At 50.0% G+C, this 23,095-nt stretch overlaps 1 protein-coding gene and 2 non-coding genes across 3 annotated transcripts in view; 1 reads left to right on the top strand and 2 right to left on the bottom strand.

The window, feature by feature from the left end:
* The window catches only part of vac14 (vac14 homolog (S. cerevisiae)), a 74,392-nt gene that overhangs the window by 45,737 nt on the left and 5,560 nt on the right, over positions 1-23,095 (top strand). Inside the window, exons 13-18 of the mRNA XM_061247053.1 lie at positions 551-695; positions 4,603-4,735; positions 13,025-13,199; positions 14,490-14,608; positions 16,894-16,973; positions 21,597-21,747. Coding sequence (XP_061103037.1) covers positions 551-695; positions 4,603-4,735; positions 13,025-13,199; positions 14,490-14,608; positions 16,894-16,973; positions 21,597-21,747 — 803 coding nt within the window. The remainder of the gene's footprint in view (positions 1-550; positions 696-4,602; positions 4,736-13,024; positions 13,200-14,489; positions 14,609-16,893; positions 16,974-21,596; positions 21,748-23,095) is intronic.
* On the bottom strand, positions 11,526-11,596 carry trnag-gcc (transfer RNA glycine (anticodon GCC)). Its single transcript has one exon. It is a non-coding gene; the product is annotated as a tRNA-Gly (tRNA).
* trnag-gcc (transfer RNA glycine (anticodon GCC)) lies at positions 11,993-12,063 on the bottom strand. Its single transcript has one exon. It is a non-coding gene; the product is annotated as a tRNA-Gly (tRNA).

Below are 23,095 nucleotides of genomic sequence, written 5' to 3'. Positions count from 1 at the left end.
GTCAAAGGTCGACAGTGTCTCATTGACAGGGGTGCTGCTGGGTAGAATAGAGGCAGCTAAATGACCGTGGGAATGAGGGGGCTCGAGGGGGTACAGCGAAAATGGAGTGGGTCTACCGAAGGGCTTCTCAGTCCTGCTCGTTTGGGGGGTACTCTTATGGGGGAAACCTCCAAAACTTCTGCTCGGAGCCACCCCCCCACAGGCCGGACTCATCCTGTGATGTTCAGAGATGGTGCTCGGCATTATACATTGTGTATGAAATATTAGATATTATCATTATTCTATGACTGTTTGTCGTCTGCGTGGTGACGGCCATTCACAGCCCACAGAAATCCGGGGGACGGGGCAAGGTTTATCTCAGGAGCTTTTAGACAGAAGTTTAGACAGATGGACACAGAGGATGAATCGTTAACCCCTCTCGCAGACACTGACCCCCTCTCTCCCAGGTCATCCTGCTAACACTGACCCCCTCTCTCCCAGGTCATCCTGCTAACACTGACCCCCTCTCTCCCAGGTCATCCTGCTAACACTGACCCCCTCTCTCTCCCAGGTCATCCTGAAGGACCTGGAGGTGCTGGCGGAGATCGCCTCCTCCCCGGCCGGACAGACGGACGGCGCCGGGTCATGTGACGGCAGCGACGGCAAATCGGGGCTCCAGGTTCCGGCGCCGGCCCAGGCGGGGCAGCCGGCCGCGGGTGAGTGAGCCCCACAGGGCACCGCCTCTGTTTGGGGTCCCCAGTGGGCCTGGGGTGTGAGCCCCACAGGGCACCTCCTCTGTTTGGGGTCCCCAGTGGGCCTGGGGTGTGAGCCCCACAGGGCACCTCCTCTGTTTGGGGTCCCCAGTGGGCCTGGGGTGTGAGCCCCACAGGGCACCTCCTCTGTTTGGGGTCCACAGTGGGCCTGGGGTGTGAGCCCCACAGGGCACCTCCTCTGTTTGGGGTCCACAGTGGGCCTGGGGTGTGAGCCCCACAGGGCACCTCCTCTGTTTGGGGTCCACAGTGGGCCTGGGGTGTGAGCCCCACAGGGCACCTCCTCTGTTTGGGTTCGCAGTGGGCCTGGGGTGTGAGGAGCAGGAGGAGAAGCTTCAACTCTGGGACAGGAGCGCACACACACACACACATACACACTCACATACACACACACACACACACACACACACACACACACACACACACACACACACTCACATACACACACACACACATATACACCTACACACACACACACTCACATTCACACCTACACACACTCGCATGCACACCCACACAAACACTTTCATGCACCCACATACACACATACATGCTCCTCCACATACATACAAACACATTCTGTACACACGCACTCCGTACACACGCACACACACGCACACACACACACGCACAAACACACACTTTTACACTCACAGCAGCTGGCCTACGCTGGCTCAGTCATCTCAGTGGACATTTCCTGTTTACACCCCCCACCCCTTCTCCCTTCCAAAGCCTGGATTTATGCTTCACATTTCCCCAGTACTGGGTGGTTACGAGCCTTTGGGGAGCTGTGTGAGAGTGAGAGTGAGAGTGAGAGAGTGTGTTTGAGAGTGACTGTTGTAAAGAGATGGGGTGTGTGTGTTTGTGAGAAAGGGAGAGTGTGTTGTGAGAGAGAACAAGAAAGAGACAGAGGAGAAAAGAAAACAGGAAGTGGGCAGCCATTTTCAGTAGCCTCCCCCTGGCTCTGTGGAGTGCATATGAATGGGAGCAGGCAGGCGTGGACATTACATTACCTTCCACTGCATTACCCAACACTCTCATCCTGAGTGAATCACACACACAAACATACCCTCTGTGCGGCTGGGTGCTTTACTGTGCTCCAGCTGGGAGTAAAACCCGCAGCCTCTCGGGTACACAGCCCGTTCCCTGAACATGGTGCCACAGCGGAACCTCTGTGTCTCTGTCTGTGATGTCACAGCTCCCCCCTTCTCCTGACTTGGGCTGGAGGGAGACGCATGGAAAACCATAAAACCATAATCGTTTCACAGCCAATGGGGGGGGGGGGGGGGGGGGTGTGACTGGCACTGAGCCTGAGAGAGGGAGGGAGGGATAGAGAGAGGGAGATAGACACAGGCAATGAGAGGAAGGGAGGAAATGAGAGTGGGATGGATAGAGGAAGGCAGAGAGAGGGAAAGAGGAAGGGAGAGAGGGAATGAGAGGAAGAGAGGGAATGAGAGAGGAAGGGAGAGGGAATGAGAGATGGTGGGAATGAGGGAGAGGAAGGGAGAGGGAATGTGAGGGGGAGAGGAAATGAGAGAGAAAGAGAGAATGAGATGGAGGGAGGGAGTGGAAGGGAGAGATGGAATGAGAGAGAGGGAGGGAATGAGAGATGGAGAGAAGGAATGCCAGAGAAAGAGAGGGAGAGGGATGTTGCTGTAAATGTGGTGGTGCATGCTGATGATGGTCTCTCCCTTCTAAGCAGTTGTCATGGCAACGCACTTGTGTGTATGTATGTGTGTGTGTGTGTGTGTGTGTGCGCGTGTGAGTGTGTTTATGCTGCAGTCATCGTCATGGAAATGAGCGGACATGTTGTTCCCCTTGAAAAAAAGGGGTAGTGTTGCTCGCCAATTCACTGAGGTGGAAGGGAGAGGGAGAGAGAGAGGGGGAAAGAGAGAGTGGAAAATGGAGGGGACGGGGGAAACCCCGCCCCCCTTCGTCCTCTCTCTGATGGTGAAAGCAGTTGTATGAAGGAAAAACGGCCTGTTCCTGTGGGTCAGGCAGGGCAGCCCGGCAGGGGGGTGGGTGACTCCCTGGAGCAGATGTCCAAGTGAACCAAAGTTTTCCCCTCTGTAAAAGCCATAGCTTGTGGGCTACACTCCCCTGTCCCAAGCCAACTATTTTAATGTCTGTGTAGCATACAAATACAGCGTTTATTCCTCCTTCGCGGTCTGTATCAAAATCAGACGCCCTGTAAATGGTGCTGTCTGTTCTAAACTGAGGTCAGGGGTGGCGTTAGAGGTATGGGTGGGGCAGACCGGATTGGAGAAGGGGTCTGGACCATTGCTGCGGAATCCTCAGCAATAGTTCAGCGATGGTTCTGATAGCACTGGTATTACCGGTGGGGCCTTGAACCCGTCCCCTCCCTGGAACAGGCAGCTCACCTAGAGTGGACTCGCGCTGGCGCACAGCTGTGAGGTCCTGGGTGGCGGGATTAAGAGCTCCTTGTCTCCGCCATCTTGAGAAAGGAAATCTGCTGTCGTTTCCTCCCTGTCACTTCAAAAAAGTGTCACCTTTCACTAAAACCTGCCAGGCTGCCATTTTACATCTTTACATAAACACGTTCTGTAAAAGCAATTCTTAAGAAACATTCATCTATTTCCCCTAGAGGTGTGCTGCTCTGTCAATAGACATTTTATTACTCACCACAGTGACAAGATCAGCAGATTTCAACATGTACTTTTTAGAATAATATTCCCCCCTTTTTTTCTCCTCCATGTGAACTGATTGTTTCTCTTTCTCACCTGTGGGTGGCTGCAGCTTCTGCTGCATCCATACTGTCTGCCTCCAGAAGGACTTCACTCTGATTGGTCAGAATCTGTGGGTGTCATCGCTTCATCTGCACATGCTCAGTTGGGGGGGCGAAGCTTTGCCTGTGATCTGGCGTAATAACAGACTGTCAGTTCAGGTCAAGATCAGTGTCGCTCTGATCGTTTGTGCACTTAACCAACAGTGATAAGGGAAGCTTATGTTTGGCCAGGCTGGCTGATACCCACCATACAGTTTAACTGGGCTATTTCAGCCCTTCTCCATCTCTCCCTCTGATTGGCTGAGGCAGAAGACAGGGCTCTGGTGTTTCCTGTTGCTTGTCTCTCGCCCTCTGTGCCGACCGGGCCCGAATCCAAATCTCTCATCTCTGCGCCTCTGACCCAGAAAGAAGGGTTCTGTTCACCCCCTGAATGGAAACCTTCCACTTCTTTTGTCCCCCCCCTGAAAATGTCCCCCCTCCCCCGAATTCCAGCAGGCTATGGTTGCTGGGATTTTTAAGGCTTCAGTCTCCCCCCTTTAGCAGGAGTAGTTGGGGGTGGATGACTGAGCCAGTGTGCCTGAGGGATTGGTCTTCTTAGGGGCAGCCTGTAGCCTAGTGGCTACGGTGCATGAGACTGAGACCCGGAAGGTTTGTGGTTCAAGCCCCGGTGTAGCCACGATATGATCCACGCAGCTATTGAGCTAGGCCCTTAACCCTGCATTGCTCCAGCAGGGATTGTCCCCTGCTTAGTCTCATCAACTGTTCGTCGTTTTGAATAAAAGCGTCACCTAAATAACAAATTATTATTATTACTATTATCAGTGCTAGGCGCAGCTCCGTACAGACCTGCCCGGCCAGCTGAAGCAATAGGAACGTAGCTTGTCTACATCTGTATTATATGGGATAAAAACATTTTGGCACTTTGTGGTGTGCCACCCTATGAGGTTTTGAATGTTTTAAACAAGTACTTTTTTTTGTGCAATAACATATTTGTAAAGTGAAATGATGTTCGGTTATGAAGGGACATACAATTATAGTCTGTACAGATGTCTTATGGGGCACAGGGCTTCACTGTGATTGACGCTTGTCCTTCTCTTTGTTCTCCAGGTTCAAAGGCAGCTGACTCCTCCCCCTCCACCCCAAGCATGAATTCCTACTTCTACAAGTTCATGATCAACCTGCTCAAGCGTTTCAGCCTGGAGGGGAAGCTCCTGGAGAACAGGGGTGCCTTCATCATCAGGTAGGGGCAAGGCTTTACATCATCAGGTAGGGACTGGGCTTTACATCATCAGGTAGGGACTGGACTGTACATCATCAGGTAGGGACTGGACTGTACATCATCAGGTAGGGACTGGGCTTTACATCATCAGGTAGGGACTGGGCTTTACATCATCAGGTAGGGACTGGGCTTTGCACCATCAGATAGGGACAGAGCCTTACATCAGGTAGGGACAGGGTCTTACATCATCAGATAGGGACAGAGCCTTACATCAGGTAGGGACAGGGTCTTACATCATCGGGTAGGGACAGGGCTTTGCGTCATCAGGCAGGGACTGGGTCTTACATCATCAAGTAGGGACAGCTGCTTTCATCATCAGGTGAGGACAGGGCTTTGCACCATCAGGTAGGGACAGAGCCTTACATCATCAGATAGGGACTGGGCTTTGCATCATCAGGTAGGGACTGGGCTTTGCATCATCAGGTAGGGACTGGGCTTTGCATCATCAGGTAGGGACAGGGCTTTGCATCATCGGGGTAGGGACAGGGTCTTACATCATCAGATAGGGACAGAGCCTTACATCAGGTAGGGACAGGGTCTTACATCATCAGGTAGGAACTGGGCTTTGCATCATCAGCTAGGGACAGGGCTTATAGATAGGGATGGAGCTTTACATCATCAGGTAGGGACAGAGCTTTGCATCATCGGGTAGGGGCAGGGTCTTACATCATCAGGCAGGGACAGGACCATACATCATCAGGCAGGGACAGGACCTTACATCATCAGCAGGGACAGGGCTTTACATCATTACATTGGGGCAGGTGCCACTGATCATGTTGTGGCTGGTGCTGACATCACCCCTGGACAGGTTATTTCATTTGGCTGGGGCGGGTGCTGACTTCATCACCCTGGGACAGGTGCTCTTGTGGATGTGTAATTACATCAGCGGTGTGCTGCAGGTGTTTTCTTTAGCAAGTGGCTTCATTATCAGCTTGGGCCCATGTGTCACACTGTGGGCTTTGCACAAGAGACGACATCATCAGGTAGAGCGACAGGACTGTGTATACTGTCCTCTGGGGGGGTCGTCATGGCAACTCTGCTGCTCCCCCACCACCCCACCCCACCTTCTCCTCCTTGACCCTAACGCCTTTTTTGGTCTGTCTGGTTTTTTGGACACAGTTCCTATTTTGAGAATTCCTTTAAAAATGTCATTTTGTGGGGAGAGAAGCTCTCCTCTGGAAGTGGTCCCACAGTGCCGATGGGTAAGGGGAATTGTAAACAGGTCTGCATAAGAATGTTTTGTGCTTGAGTTTGGATTGCTTTTGAACAGAAATGGGATGGGGTGGGTTGGTTAGAGCAGAGAAAAACCACAGGTTTGTTTTCGTATTTTTAAAAAGCTCTTGAACGGGAACAATAAATTCAGTACATGTTTTCCATCCTCCTCCCCCCTTAGTTTTTTGGAGATTTTAGCACTGAAGTTGGGGATTACATGTTGTCCTCCTGTAGTGGGACGGGGAGCTGCCAAGTATTCTGGGAATGAGCGCAAGCACAGGCCTCCTGTCTTAAAAAGACAGCCCTCACCCACGTCGTAAAGGGACTGACCTCTTTCCCTCTCACTTCTTAAAGGGACAGACCTCCCTCCCTCTCACGTCTTAAAGGGACAGACCTCCCTCCCTCTCACGTCTTAAAGGGACAGACCTCCCTCCCTCTCACGTCTTAAAGGGACAGACCTCCCTCCCTCTCACGTCTTAAAGGGACAGACCTCCCTCCCTCTCACGTCTTAAAGGGACAGACCTCTTTCCCTCTCACTTCTTAAAGGGACAGACCTCCCTCCCTCAAAGGGATAGACCTCTTTCCCTCTCACTACTCAAAGGGATAGACCTCTTTCCCTCTCACTACTCAAAGGGACAGACCTCTTTCCCTCTCACTTCTTAAAGGGACAGACCTCACTCTCACTCTTGTTGTACGGGTAATATCCAGTAGGGGTCATTGTTCCCTTACTTCTTCGATGTCAGTTTACATGAGACACATTTTACCCAATAGAGCTGCCTGACCTCTATTAGCAACTAGCTGCCTGTCTCACTGCAATTCACTTGCCGGCTGAATATGTGTGCCTCCCCATAGAGTCTTATAATGCTAGGTATATAGTGTGTCTGCTTCTGTCAGCCGTATCGCTGTCTCTCCCTTATCCATCTCTTCTTCTCTCTCTCTCTCTCTCTCTCTCTCTCTCTCTCTCTCTCTCTCTCTCTCTCTCTCTCTCTCTCTCCCTCCCTCCCTCCCTCCCTCTCCCTCTCCCTCTCCCTCTCCCTCCTCGGGCCTGTGTCTGTACAGTGGAGGTCAGTGGAGCAGCAGAGCAGGGAAAACCAGGCCAATGCCCCCAGCTGCACTGCCCCTCTCTACCTGCCCCCCCCCCCCCCCATTACCCCTCTGTGCCCTTCTGTGCTCAGGCACCTTACAGGCACACACACGCACGCACACAGACACAGACATTATACTACTGCAATGGCTGCCAAATTTTTGTCCTCATTTGCTGGGCAGCAGTGTCAATTGTTTTGTGTGTAAAATAAACAGAATGTGGAGTGAGAATGCACAGGGGAAGTTTTTTTTCCTTATTCTGTGGCGTGTGCCGCTACCTGAGCAGTCAGGGCCTCTGTGTGATTGAATCTGCAGGCTGGCTTTGTCACAATGACATTGCAGTCAACCTCGAAATCCAATCAGAACAGGGGCAACTGCCCCACACCCAAGGGCAGATTAATTTAAATACACCCCGTAACCATGCAGAAGAGGACTCGACTTCTGTGCGTGGACCGTCCCACTGCTCCCTGCAGGATATGAGTAAATATTTTCCCTCTCGGGGTGCATGTCCTGGTCAGTGTGGATATTATTTTACTTAGCGGCTGCCTCTTGGACCTGGTTCAGTTGTGGCTGTGGCTTATAACCACAACTGCTGTTTCTTTGGTTTGGAAAGTACAGAGCTCCACTCTGTAGTGCCAAACAATAAGGGTAAATAAGGTATAAAATTACGAATAATGTAATAATGCCCTTTCAGCTTAAAAGAAACTCTGTCCTCTCTTACTCTAAGGTTTGTGTGATGAGGATTCAGGCATGTACTGTTTATTTTTTGTGTTTTTTTCCTGTCGGGAGGGGCGGCGGGGGGGCTCCTTGGCAGTTAATTTCACCCTGCACAGACGACGGAGGGAAGTTTTTCTTCCTTCCTATTGGCCAGCGGGACCTCCCTCCCTGCCGGCTCTTTCCGCTCTCTTCCTGATGGAGCCCGCCGTCGTCAAGGTTACGCCTCAAGGTTTTCCGTCTGAAACCAGAGCTCGGACTGTTAATGAGAGATTTAATTGGATGTTTTACGACCAGAAGTGGAACTTTTAAAAATTTGATTTTGGTTTTTATTGGGTAAGCCCCTGGGGTTATAAAGCAGGTTCACGGCAGAGGTGCTGTTTTTAGCTCGGTGTCGGACGAGTTCACACAGCGCTCCTGTAGTGCTCTGAGGACGGGCGCAGACCCCTTTAACACCTACAGCTGTATGAGGCAGGACGGCGTTCCCCCAACCACGCTTTTTGCTTTAATAGATCAGTGTTCTGTACTAATGTAAAAATATTGTTTATTGTTTATATATGTATATATTCTGCATATAATTTCTTCCCCGTTAATCAACGTAATATCAATCTCCATGACTGATATCGATGTGACGTTGAAGTGTTGGGTGGATTAGGACGAAGGTTCGTCTCATCCCCTTCCTCCAAGAGAGATTTTCACTGGGCTGCCGCGTTTGCAAGACTGAAAATCTGCATCCAAAGGTCACGGAGGTCGTTGTGTTTGTGCCCTGGAACAACGTGATTTCCTCGCATTAGCAGATTGCAGAAATCCTTGTGAGATGTAAAAAGTACTAGTGTGTTGGGAATTCCTGCTGTGCTCATGGGTGGGCTTTTAACCAGAGGTTTGCTGGTTCACGTCCCGCTTCGTATCGTTGAGAAAACAAAACCTAGTTCCTTTGCGTAGACATGCATAGGGGACGCAATCTATCGCAGTGTCGCAATAAAGTCACAAGACTTTTTCTCAAAGCTGACCTGTAAAGGTTCTGTGTGGGGAAGGCTTCTGGTGGTTTTTCTCCTGTGGGGAGGATCTATAACCCCAGCATTAATGAGCGAGCACTCACTGCAGCCTTCCCTGTGTGTGACGGTTATGGCCCACTTCATCTCTTCATGCTGTTAAAGATGCCCTCGGTTGTGGAAAACTGAGGATGTTACGTTTCTGTGATTTCGTTTGGCGGCAAACGGATACTTCTGCTGTTTGCCTGCTGGAAGGAAATGGTATCAAGTGTGATCTGGATGCGATTACAATGTAAGCTGGAAATGGCTGGTATTCGGGTGATTCAAAATAAATAAATAAAACATAAGTACAAGTTTGAGATTGCGTGGGACCTTGTACCCTACCGTAGCAGTAGTAAAATGCGCAGATGTCAGTTTGGTCTGTCGGTCGTGATGGTTGTTCCCATGGTGACAGCGAGGGTGTCTGATCTTGACAGCGGCTGGCGATTGCTCTGGCCTGCCGGCCCAGGTCGGAGCTGCAGGAGACTGATGGCATTTCTGAGGCAGGGGAACGGAGGCCATAATGGCTGCCTTGGGATTCTGGGGGTCTGAGTGATAGATGGCGCCACTGGATCAGGGCTATTGACTAGTGTGTGTGTGTGTGCGTGCGTGCGTGCGTGCGTGCGTGCGAGCAATGGTATGAGCCTGTGTCTGTTTGTATGTGCATGTGTGTGCCTGTGTTTGTGTATGTATATGAGCCTGTGCGTACGCATGTGCATGTGTGTGTGCTTGTGTTTCTGAATGTATGTGAGCCTGTGTTGTGGTATGTTTGTGTATGCATGGGAGCCAGGCTGTCTGCAGCTCCACAGACAGCCCTGTATCACACCTCACACTGCAGACACGGTTTCAGTATCACTGGACTGGCACGGATGGAGCGATTTTCTCGGCCCTGGGCTTTGGAGTGACGTGTTTTCTGTGGAAGAGCTCATCCCGTGATCAGACGGAAACCGTCCCTCCGCCTCAGACTGAAGGGCTTCCGTTTTGGGACAGCCGCCTACACGCGTGTGTCACGCGTGTCGTGTAGGAGGGAGCGGGGAGCCTGTATGTGTGCAAGAACGTGTCGGCATGCGGGTATGATTAGCACAACTATCCCTGTCCTCGCTGTTCACCCGATTCACTCTGAAAGTACAGGATGTACCAGCAGCCTTCTCCCTCTTTTCCTCTCTTCCTCCCTCCCTCGTTCCCTCTCTCTCCCTTTCTCTCTCTCTCTCTCTCTCTCTCCCCCTCCCTCCCTCACCAGGCACCTGTGTAAGGACACCAGCATCTCTATGCATGCTGTTCCTATCTGCCTGGGAGAATAGGCGAACTGTTGACGGGAGTTTCTATTGGAGGATCGCGGCTAGACCGCGTGCAGCGATGAGGGGGCATGGAATGACTGCTGCACAAACTGAGATGTGATGTAGCGGGTGGCTTTCCCCAGTGCATTGTGAATGCTGTCATTATAGGTGTTAGCTGTCATTATAGGTGTTAGCTGTCATTATAGGCAACAGTCATGCAGGTCTCAGTAATGCTTTATTTTACAGCTCAAATACCAGGTACTTATGAGGTAGCTATTTTGATTGTGCTGCGAAACGTATTTACATACCTAGCACATATGCTACTTACTAACTTTGTTTCACAGTACTTAACATTAAAATCAAGATTGTTACCTAATAACACATGTAGCTGTATATTTACCCTGTAAATACTAGGTCATTATCTGGTTGTAAAATAAAGCGTTACCCAAGTCTGCTGACAACCCAATTCTCATACACTCTCTGCAGTCATGTGACATGCATTATTACATTTATAATTGGTATAACTGCACACATGTTGTGACATATTGCAGCGAGTGTGACAGTTAATAGTTTTTTCTGCGTTTGAATAGTTTTGCCAGTTATCCTGTAAAAACCAGACGTCTGCAAAATATGTTAATGGCGCAATGCATCTCCAGTAAGCGGAGAAGGGCTTGAATTTGGAGGCTTTTGCCACTGCCAATTAAACAAGACACCATGACTGTGCCAAATCCCTTCATCTAATACCTCTCCAACACTGCATATCTCCAGTTAAAATATCAGTTAAGCCGTGGGTTGGCAACTGCTATTTTGGCAAACCAGCCATGCAAGTTCCCGTTGTCCCGTTACGTTTGCCAAAAGCTGGTTCTCAATAAAGTGTATCTATTCAGTGAAGAGAAGATATACAGCATATGTCCTCTTCTGTTTTTAAGTCCAAATTGTATTTGCTTGTTTGGAATGAAAGACTCTGATTCAGACTCCGATTCTGACTCAAAATGGAGCCCAAGGTCCGGTTAGCTGTGCTCCTGCCGTTTTCCTTGACCGAGGCACTGGCCTCAGAACTGGAGTTGGTCCCTGGGCACTACACTGTGGCTACCCACTGCTCCTAAGTAACTAGGATGGGTCAAATGCAGAGGGCAAACTATCCCAAGGGGTTTAATTAAGTATATCTTGTATGTTATCTTATCTTAAGAAGACTTAAGTATTTATTTTGTGCCACTTCTTGTTCTCTCCTTATCCTTTGCTCCTGATCTTCAGACAGCGGACTGCTGTTGTGACTGGCCTCCCTTTGAGACATTCCCCCCACTGTGTACGACTGTGATTCCAACTGGTTCTTTGAATTCAACTTGTATCTGCAGTCACAGTTCGAACTGGGAGAAAAGATACTTTCTGGGGGATGACAACATCGCTGTGGATCAGGGAAAAAAAAGCTTGCGCTGCATTGGCCGGGAATCGAACCCGGGCCTCCCGCGTGGCAGGCGAGAATTCTACCACTGAACCACCAATGCTGAGCCGGTTCTTCTCCGCCGTCGCGTTTCTGAAAAATTTACAGTCTGACAGGAATGCCACATCAGCATTTTAACGTGCTGAGGCACTGGCTGCAGTTGGCTGGTGTTTGCCTGCAGACAGTGCCTCTATCTGTCTTCAGAGGAACTCTACACTTGCAGACTCGTCCTCTCTCTCACCATTTTTCCCTTTGGCATCTGTTTCCTGTTTCACCTGTCAGTAACTCCTTTTTGCAGTAGAATTTCAATACCAACATGTGAAAGTTTTTCTGTACCTTCTGTTGTCTTAAGAGTGGGAATGAGAGGGACATAAGACTTAAGTTCTCTTGCCAGGCGGCTATGTCCCTGGGCATGACAGAGGCGTAAAAGAACATCGGGGGAGGGGAGAAAAGGTGATTCTGCATTGGCCGGGAATCGAACCCGGGCCTCCCGCGTGGCAGGCGAGAATTCTACCACTGAACCACCAATGCTTGAATGCGATTGGGCTGTGGTCGTCTGCCTCAGAAAGATGGGGCAATCGAGCAGGGGCACAACATTAGCATTTATGTTTTAACCTCGAGCACTGGGTCAAGTTTGTGTGTTACTGTGGGGCCTGTGCCTCTCTCTTTCCCTGCCTCTCCCTCTCTCTGCTGCTCCTTTCCGTGGTCTTTATGCCTCTTTCAAATCTAAACGTCTCGGTTGCATTGTGCTTGCAGAATTCCACAGTCATTTTCTCCGTTTGGGAAATTGGGATGTAATCCTGGGGCATGTTTACTTCTGAGAATGTGATCAGTTGTAAAACCAAGCCAAAGCACATTTGCCCTGTTTGCTTCTATTTTGGTTTGCTAAATTGGGTCTTTATAGTTCCTGTTCCTTTAGGGCAACTGGGATCATGCACCAATTGATAGATCCAAAGCAGTTCTAGCTGCTACAGTTTTCTAAAGCTGCGTCATCATGGTTTATTGATGACATGGTATGAAAACGCTTTCTTTGTCTGACTGAAATGCTGTGTTCCCTACACCCTAGTTCTGGTCTTTTGCTGACTGACTGCCAGGGCCAATTTCTGACAGTACTGCTCAGACCGATTCAGATTCAGGTTCAGGTTCTGTTCCCTTCAGTGTGCTTTTAATCTGCGTCAAAACATGGGGAGGGATTCTCCTGTCCTGACAGTGGTAGGCAAGTCATTCCAGCACTGAGGAACCAGAACGGAAAACGAGCGTGAACGTGCAGCTCAACCACCAGGTGCACATAGAGAGGGAACCACAAGGCGACCAGAGCTGGCAGACCGGAGTGGTCTTGCTAGGGTGTAGGGAACAATTAGGGAACAACAGGTCCCATCTCCCGCTCTGCTGTAGCGAGTTGGGTCTCCCCGTTGTTTTATCTGAGGCTCCCTTTGGTGACCCCCCTGCCCCTCTCTCTCTCCCTCTCTCCCTCTCCCTCTCGCTCCCCCAGGCAGCTCTGCCTGCTCCTGCATGCTGAGAACATCTTCCACTCCATGGCCGACATCCTGCTGAAGGAGGAGGACCTGAAGTTTGCCTCCACCATGGTACAGACGCTCAACACCATCCTGCTCACGTCTGCCGAGCTCTTCCAGCTACGCAACCAGCTCAAGGACCTGCGCACACAGGTCAGTGTGTGTGTGTGTCTGTGTCTGTGTCTGTGTGTGTGTGTCTATCTGTGTGTCTGTGTGTGTGTGTCCGTCCTGGGTCAAATACTTTTCTATACTTCACTCAGCTTGTCTGATGTATTGAAACCTATGAAATACTCTCAGTTGCTGGTCAGTTGCACCAGGCAAAATCATTCGCCCACAGAAATGTATTTCAATCCCAGGTCTGGTGTGTGTGTGTGTGTGTGTGTGCGTGCGTGTGTGTGTGCGTGCGTGCGTGCGTGTGTGTGTGTGTTTTATTGTGCATTGGTGTGTATATCTCTGACCCAGTTTCTGTCCCATAGGAGAGCTGTGTGTGTGTGTGTGTGTGTGTGTGTGTGTGTGTGTGTGTGTGTGTGTGTGTGTGTGTGTGTGTGTGTGTGTGTGTTTTAATATGCGTTGATATTTATATCTGTCCCGTAGTAGTGCTGTGTGAGTGTGTATATTAGTGTGTGTGTGTGTGTGTGTGTTTTAATGTGTATTGGTGTGTGTGAGTGTGTTTTAATGTGTATTGGTGTGTGTGAGTGTGTTTTAATGTGTATTGGTGTGTATGAGTGTGTTTTAATGTGTATTGGTGTGTGTGTGTTTTAATGTGTATTGGTGTGTATGAGTGTGTTTTAATGTGTATCGGTGTTTGTGAGTGTGTTTTAATGTGTATCGGTGTGTATCAGTGTGTTTTAATGTGTATTGGTGTGTGTGTGTTTTAATGTGTATTGGTGTGTATGAGTGTGTTTTAATGTGTATCGGTGTGTGTGAGTGTGTTTTAATGTGTATTGGTGTGTGTGTTTGTGTGTGTTTTAATGTGTATTGGTGGGTGTGAGTGTGTTTGAATGTGTATTGGTGTGTGTGTTTGTGTGTGTTTTAATGTGTATTGGTGGGTGTGAGTGTGTTTGAATGTGTATTGGTGTGTGTGTGTTTTAATATGTATTGGTGTGTGTGAGTGTGTTTTAATGTGTATTGGTGTGTGTGAGTGTGTTTTAATGTGTATTGGTGTGTGAGTGTGTTTTAATGTGTATTGGTGTGTGTGAGTATTTTTAATGTGTATTGGTGTGTGTGAGTGTGTTTTAATGTGTATTGGTGTGTGTGTGTGTGTGAGTGTGTTTTAATGTATATTGGTTTGTGTGTGTATGAGTGTGTTTTAATGTGTATTGGTGTGTGAGTGTGTTCTAATGTGTATTGGTGTGTGTGTGTGTGTGTGTGTGTGTGTTTTAATGTGTATTGGTGTGTGTGAGTGTGTTTTAATGTGTATTGGTGTGTATATCTGTCCCATAGGAGAGCTGTGCTCTGTTCTGCTGTCTGTACCGCTCCTGGTGTCATAACCCGGTGGCCACCGTGTCCCTCTGCTTCCTAACCCAGAACTACAGGCATGCCTACGACCTCATACAGAAATTGTATCCTTCTCACGGTCTGTTTTCGGTTTCTGCGCGTCCGGCTGCCACCTATAAGAGTGCTCTCTCTCCCTGTGCCTGAGCTGAGCGTATAAACCTGGTCTCTGACGGGTGAACGCACTCCCCACGCCGTTCCCCAGTGTTCAGCGCTGACCCCTGACCCTGACCCTGACCCTGGCCGTGACCTCTGACCTTTACACATGGACGGCATTAGAGCATAGGAGGACAGTCACGTGAAGGTCCCCTGTGCCCTGCATAACTCCGCGCTGGGATCTCTGGGATCTCCTGTCGTTGTGTTGCAGTGCAGATGGAAAACCGCCTGAACTCAACCACAGGCAGCCAGACTACGATTGTGGTTTGTTTGCGTGATGTCATTTTTATATATTTATGCCTAATGATGTGTGTGTGTGTGTGTGTGTGTGTGTGTGTGCGCTGAATATTTGTGAGTCTGGGTCCATGTCCGTATGAGGTATCGAGTGCCGAGACACGTGTCCTGTGTGAGGATCCTCGTGAGCCCGGCCCTGTAAACACAGCATCCTGCCCTGACACAGGCTGTCTGTGAGTCTGTGAGTCTGTGTCTGTGTCTGTGAGAGAGTGAGAGAGAGAGAGTGAGAGAGTGAGAGAGAGAGTGAGAGAGAGAGAGAGTGAGAGAGAGAGTGAGAGAGTGAGCATGCTTTTGTCCATTCTGCAAGACTGTCTGATTGTCTGTCTATTTGAGGAGATTTCGGTGGTGGGGTGGACCCATATGTATAAAAAGCCTGTTTTGTCAGCTTGTGGGTAGTGGGCCTGGGTCACACATGGGGTTGCTGAGTATTGTAGTTTTCTAGGGACAGGGTCACAGGCTATTTCAGCTTTTTTTGTCTCTTCTGTTAAAATGAGACTCCTGAGACTGAAATGAGAGTGCTGGCTCATTATGGGGATTTCACCCCCCCAAACACAATCACAGACCAGAGTAAAAGTGCCCCATTCCTTTCTACCCTTCTTCTACGGTTTTATTTCAGGAGCTGCACTTCAGTTGTGCCAGCAGATTTTCTTGCCACTCTGAGCTCTCAGTCTTTCTGTTTCTTGCTCTCTCTATCTCTCACTGCTTCGCTCTTCCTCATTTTAATCGCAGGTCTGTCTCCCCTTCGTATATGTCAGCACATCCCCCCTGCTCTCTCTCCCTCTCTCAAAGCTGACAGTTACATTTTAACCTCATATTATTTCATTTCAAATCCAATGTGCTGGTGCACAAAGCCTAAACCACAGGGATTTTGTCACTGTCCAAATGTATAAGGACTGCATTGTATGGACGTGTGTCTGGTGGTTGGATCTGTGTGTGTGTGTGTGTGTGTGCGCGTGTGTGTGTGCGCGTGTGTGTGTGTGCGCGTGTGTGTGTGTGCGCGCGTGTGTGTGTGCGCGCGTGTGTGTGTGTGCGCGTGTGTGTGTGTGCGTGCGTGCGTGCGCGCGTGTGAGTGCTTCTAAGTACAATATTGAATATTTAATCTCCACTAGGAGATTATAAAAAGAGACATTTGATATGTATGATCTGGCAGTTGGATATGCAAACACTCTTGTATTATGCATATGTGGGTTTGGGTGGGAGAGATCAGGTAAGACTGGTAAAAAAAAAAAGAAAATGTTATTGAATGTTTATGTAGTCCCGTATAATGAAGGTTAGGGAACAGGGCTTGTAAACCAGCAGTGGCAGGTTGGATTTCCCAGCCGCACAGCGCGGTTGTGCGCTTGAGCAAAGGTGCTATACTTAGAGCTTCAGTGAACACCCTGCTATGAAAATGGGTGTTGCGTGAAAATGATGTTTCTGCACTGCCCTGGGGTTCTGCACGGTGCGCCCCTAAACCAGCAGGGGGTGCTGTGTCAGAGCCTGGAGGATGAGCCGATTCTGCTGAATCACCAGCGCCTGGAATGTCCTGTTCTGCCCTGTCCGGGGAAATGACTACTTGCTTTTTTTACTTTTCCTGGTCTTGTGAAAGCCCTTTGGCAAAGGTTTGAACGGTTTCCTTTCCAGCACTTTTGCCGCTTTTTTTCCCAGGAAAGGAGTGGCTTGGCCTTCCTGTTTGGGACTGAGGAGGCTCATCCTCCTGTCTCTGTATCTCATTTATCCATTTCATCTGCTCTTATTTTTAGCCGGGGCCTGTGTGTGGGTGTTGGGATGGGCTGTAGTGGTTTATAGGAGTGGTATTAAAGGGGAAAGGGCGGGTATAGCTGTGGGAGTGTGGGGTGTGGCCATGCAGCAGCTCTTCTGTCACTGGCGGTTTGGCTGTGTTTCCTTGACGACAGCCAATCAGCGGCGACCTGGAAGTGACGGTGGACTTCCTGATGGAGGTAGACAAGCTGGTGCAACTCATCGAGAGCCCCATCTTCACATGTGAGTTAACCCCCTGTTCCAGACCCTACTCCTCCCCCCAAAACCCCCTCTGCTCACCCCCTACACCCCTGCTCCCCTCTTCCAACCACCCCACACGCTCTTCTCTGGACCAATGTGGGTCAAGCGGCCAAAACCGGGCTTCCTAGTCTTTTTGAGACACTGCTCAGTAGCACCACTGTGGTTGGCTCCTTTATCGGCCGGTCAACCACCCTTTCAATGCAAGTCATTTGTAAAAACTGTAAAAATATGAATTTTTCCCATAACATTATGTTGGTGCATTAGGTTCTTTTCTTTGACTAATGTCTCCCTAGGTGCCGAGTTATTGTGTTTGATAAGCATTGTAATGTCTTGTGGATGAAGCAGTGAGAGTTTGCGTCACTGCCGAGGTGCTGTATATATCTCACGCTTACTGGACAACCGGGACTCATGCCCATATAAGGGTCTCTGGCTGTGTTTTGCACAAAATGGCGGCTCCTGAAAACTGCCCCTCTGACGTGTCAAAACGCTGTTCAGAGGCCCATGGAAAGTCTGGGTGACCTTACAGACACAGGCCCATGTTCTTTCTGCAGTCTCTGATGTGGGCCCAATAGATGCAGATACAGGACAGGGCAGGACTGTTAGCATGTGGTCGGGCTAGTGGAGAAACGCATTGAGTCTGCGGTAGCGTGTGCTAAAGCTGCTGTAGCGCACAGCTGAATTCACACACATCACAGCGCATGACTGCACGGCGTCTCGTAGGATGTCCGCAGTGTTCTTACTGCCGCCTCACACGCAGACACGCTCCACACGCACCGGGGTCGCACGCAGCTCCGCTCCACACGCAGGTCAGAGGCGTGACGGCGAGTCGTGATGAGCATCGATGGAAAAAGAGTTTAAAGGGTTGAAGAGAACCTGAGAAAGTGGAGCTTACCCTAGCTAAGCCCCTTGCATCTCCACACTCTCCTGCTCTGCACAGGTGCAGCATGGCCTCCCTGTTCCACACACACACACACACACACACACACTCACACACACACACACACACACACACACACACACACACTCACACACTCACACATTCTCCTGCTCTGCACAGGTGCAGCATGGCCTCCCTGTTCCACACACACACACACACACACACACTCTCACACACACACACACACACACACACACACACACTCACACATTCTCCTGCTCTACACAGGTGCATCATGGCCTCCCTGTTCCACACACACACACACACACACACTCACACACACACACACACACACACACACACACACACTCACACACTCACACATTCTCCTGCTCTACACAGGTGCATCATGGCCTCCCTGTTCCACACACACACACACACACACACACACACACACACACTCACACACACACACACACACTCACACACTCACACATTCTCCTGCTCTACACAGGTGCATCATGGCCTCCCTGTTCCACACACACACACACACACACTCACACACACACACACACACACACACACACACACTCACACACTCACACATTCTCCTGCTCTACACAGGTGCATCATGGCCTCCCTGTTCCCCACACACACACACACACACACACTCACACATTCTCCTGCTCTACACAGGTGCATCATGGCCTCCCTGTTCCCCACACACACACACACACACACACACCTGCTCTACACAGGTGCATCATGGCCTCCCTGTTCCGCGCACACACACACACACACACACACACACACACACACACACACACACACACACACACACACTCCTGCTCTACACAGGTGCATCGTGGCCTCCCTGTTCTTCCCTGTGTTACAACCTTTTTTTATCTTTTTTTGTCCTTGTATGCTGGTGATCTTGAATGTGTTTCAAAAACTGCATTTGAGAAAACGTGTTTTTGTAGGCAAGTGTCCGGTAAGGTGTATCTTTTAATGCCCTGTGTATCTGTGTTCGTATTTCAATGTTATACTGTATATTCTATATTGTCTGTGTGTGTGTATTTGTATAGATGTGTGTGTCTGTGCGTGTGTGTGTTTGTGTATTTTTGTAGGTGTGTATTTGTATTGGCGTGTGTATGTATGTATGTGTGTTTGTGTTTGTGTGTGTGTGTCTGTGTGTTTGTGTGTGTATGTTTGTGTGTGTGTATTTGTATGGGCGTGTATTTGTGTATGTGTGTGTTTGCGTGTATGTCTGCGTGTGTGTTTGCGTGTGTGTATATGTGTGTGTGTATCTGTATGTATGTGTGTTTGTGTGTATGTTTGTGTGTATGTGTGCATGTGTGTGTGTGCATGTGTGTCTGTATGTATGTGTGTGTGTGTTTGTGTGTGTGTGTGTGTGCATGTGTGTCTGTATGTATGTGTGTGTGTGTTTGTGTGTGTGTGTGTGTGTCTGTATGTATGTGTGTGTGTGTGTGCGTGTGCATGTGTGTCTGTATGTATGTGTGTGTGTGTTTGTGTGTGTGTGTGTGTGTCTGTATGTATGTGTGTGTGTGTGCGTGTGCATGTGTGTATGTATGTATGTGTATGTGTGTATGTGTGTGCGTTTGGTCTCTGGTATCAGCAGTGTGGGTAACTGGGGCAGAACTGATTGCTGATGGCTGTAGGCGAGCACAGACCTACATTCAGCCGCAGAAAGGGGGATGGAGACGGAGAGAGGGCGTGAGGGAGAGGGTGTCTGGCCCTCTCCCCTCCACACCTCGCCCTCCTCCCCGTCTGTCCCCGGTCTGAGAGGAGGCATGCTGTGCGCGGCTAAATTCTCCATGGGGGGGTGTGGGGGCAGTAGGGCTCTAGTTTGGGAGATCGCTGTGCTGCATCAGCGCTTTTCTCCCCTCAAACAAACAACCTGCACAACCCAACGAGTCCTGGGGGAGAGAGGAAGACAATCCAAACACAGGGGGGGCGTGCAGGTGGAAACAGAAACGGCCAAATCGCATGGAAAATGAAAGGAGACGAAATGGCGACAGACAGGAAAGATGGAGAGGAAAGCGGGAGTGAGGGATTAAGTGTGAGCAGAAGAGAGGGAGAGTAAGGGATGGAGGGGGAGTGAGGGATAGAGAGAGGGAGAATGAGGGATGGAGAGGGGGAGAGAGGGGTGTGAGTGGAGGGGTATAGACGCTCCTCTCAGGGGGACGGGTGAAGGTGACTCCTCTCGGTGCAGTAAAGCAGTCTGTGAGGCGCAGGTGTTGGGCTCTGTTCCTCTCGGCCCCCTGGGAAGCCAGCGTCTGTGTCCTCTGTGTGTTCGCCTTTCACACAACTCGCAGGCCTTCTGAGAGCCAATCAGGAGTCTGCCTCGCTCTGTATGCCCCCATTCCACTGTGATGTCACTTCCTTTCACACAACTCTGCCAGCGCAGGCCTTCTGAGAGCCAGTCAGGAGTCTGCCTCGCTCTGTATGCCCCCATTCCACTGTGATGTCACTTCCTTTCACACAACTCTGCCAGCGCAGGCCTTCTGAGAGCCTATCAGGACTCAGTGTCTCTGTGTGCTCCCATTCGTTTGTGATGTTGCTTCCTCTAAGGGGCAACAGTGAGTTAGCAGGGAAGATGCCACAGCTGCGTTTAAATCTTTGTTTTTGGTCACCTGTCGAATACGAATGGTGGCAAAGCGTATTGCTGTATGTCATTGAAAACGGCCCAGTCGGATTACGGACTGCTTACTTCCATGCACGCACACTCGTATTGCTTTGATATCTCTGAATTCTGGTATCCCAGGATTCCAGAGGGCTTGGTTCCTGATGGAAGTCAGAAGGGACCATCTGCATGGCTAGCTGCCAGTGAAAAGAAAAGTGAATGCAAAAAAAACATTGGTAGCAGCTATGACTAAATATCTATTATAATTATTTATTCTTAGGCATTCTGTCAAGTCAGCATGGGAAAGATGGCTGCCCCTATATTTATCCAAAATCCCCACAACAGCTTTTCACTTTCCCTGCATAAACAAACATTTTCCCCAAGGTCACACAAACTATGGTCGCAGTTCCGCTGCATGATTTGTATATATTTATGCATTCATCGAGGCACAGATTGAACTCAAAGTGAACTGCGATTTTCACAGAGTAATTGGGAAGCTGAATTTCAAGACTAATAATGTTCTCTGGTCACACAGTGTCTATGCTAATTTGGATAGCAGCATCTGCAAGAGTTTTAAGAGATAAAAGTCACTACCACACACTGTGTACTTTTATTTGCAATTAAGAAGTCACACGATGACCTTCTGTAATGTGTTTCTAGCCCGCTGGCTGTTAGCAGGTGTCAGGTCGTCATTGTAAATGAGAATTTGTTTTAACTGACCATCCTGTTTTAGTAAAGGTCTAATAACGTACATTTTTAAAACCTCTCTCCCTCCCTCTCTCTCTCTCTCTCTCCCTCCCTCTCTCTCGCTGTCTCTCTCCCTCTCCCTCCCCCTCTCTCTCCATCCCTCTCTCTCGCTGTCTGTCTCTCCCTCCCCCTCTCTCCCCCCTCTCTCTCCCTCTCTCTTTCCCCCTCTCCCTCTCCCTCCCTCTCTGTCCCTCTCTCTCCCCCCTCTCTCCCTCTCTCCCTCTCTCTCTCTCGCTCTCCCTCCCCCTCTCTCTCTGTCCCTCTCTTTCCCTCTCTCTCTGTCCCTCTCCCTCCCTCTCTGCCTCTCTCTCTCTCTCTTTCTCTCTCTCTCTCTCAGACCTGAGGCTGCAGCTCCTGGATGTGGAGAATAACCCGTACCTGATCAAGGCTCTGTACGGGCTTCTCATGCTCCTGCCCCAGAGCCAGGCTTTCCAGCTGCTGTCCCACCGGCTGCGCTGCGTGCCCAACCCCGAGCTGATGAGGACTCTGTGAGTACCCACAATGCAACATTACCCACAATACACTGCCCAACCCCGAGCTGATGAGGACGCTGTGAGTACCTACAATGCAACATTACCCACAATACACTGCTCAACCCATGAGGTCACAGTACCCATAATGCACTGCCCAAACTCGGCTTTCATTACATACAATGCCCTGGACATCCCAGACCCACATTATCTCCAGTGCACTGCTCAGTGCTGAGCTCATAAGAACTGTGTGTGCCCCCCCCCCCCAAATAATCATGTAGTGTAGATGATAATTACCCAGAATGCACTGATGATCACCAGTGCTCCTGTTGCCTGAAGTGCAGTGCCACACATCTGTTCTTCAATGAAGACATATGAGACGTATAGATACTGCAGTTGGAAAAGCACATAAAGACTGTGATATTGCTGCATATTTCTGCTGGGGCCTTGGCTGGTGACATGAAGCCAGTAGTGATGTTCTTCCTGTTGCGTAACTCCAGAAAGCGCCCGTGTTTCTAGTGTCTCTGGGGGATTCATGGGACATCTGACCCTCCGTCCACGGGGCCCCTGACATAGACCCTGAGCTTCCTGTTTCCCTCATCACCTGATAAACTTAACGAGAATTCCGTGCTGCCCACAGCCGAGGTCAAAGGTCGGGCAAGCAGGGTGGAGGAATAATATGGGGGTGAAGGGTTGCAGTCTGTCGTGTGTGTGTGTGTGTGTGTGTGTGTGTGTGTGTGCTGTCCTTCAGAGTGGAGAGACACAGAGCTTATGCTCCGTCTCCCAGTCAGACTGCTGCTGACATCTCTCTCACATGTGCGCGCACACACACACACACACACACACACACACACACGCTCAGACACACTCCTACATACACGCACGCACGCACGCACACACGCATGCTCAGACACACTCCTACATGCACACACGCACACAGACATATGTACACATGTGCAGACACACTCTCATACATGCACATACGGACACACACACGTGCAGTAGGGGGTACAGGGGGTGAAGTGCAGTGGGGTTAGGAGCTCAGCCCTGCGATCTGGGTCAGTGCTGCAGGTCCCTCTGCCCCCTCACGCCCTCCCGGGGCTAGGAATGCAGGGCTCCCCCCGGGTCACCAGGGCCATGGGGCCCCCTCACCCCTGGGGCAGGTGCACATAAATCACTCCCCAATCGCAGGCCGTGCCCATGCAGAGAGGGCCCGAGATGCACAGATGTGCGGACGCCCAAGGCCTGGGTGTGTGACTCTAGGACATTCACTCATTCAGAGGCACAGGACCTCACTGCAGATTGTGCTAGCGTGTATGGAACTGGCACTAATTACAGAAACTCTGCTTACAGAAGAACTTTTGTG

This window comes from Conger conger, chromosome 6 (genome assembly GCF_963514075.1).
Source record: "Conger conger chromosome 6, fConCon1.1, whole genome shotgun sequence".
Taxonomy (NCBI): Eukaryota; Metazoa; Chordata; class Actinopteri; order Anguilliformes; family Congridae; genus Conger; species Conger conger.
This window is presented reverse-complemented; position numbering and strand designations above follow the sequence as displayed.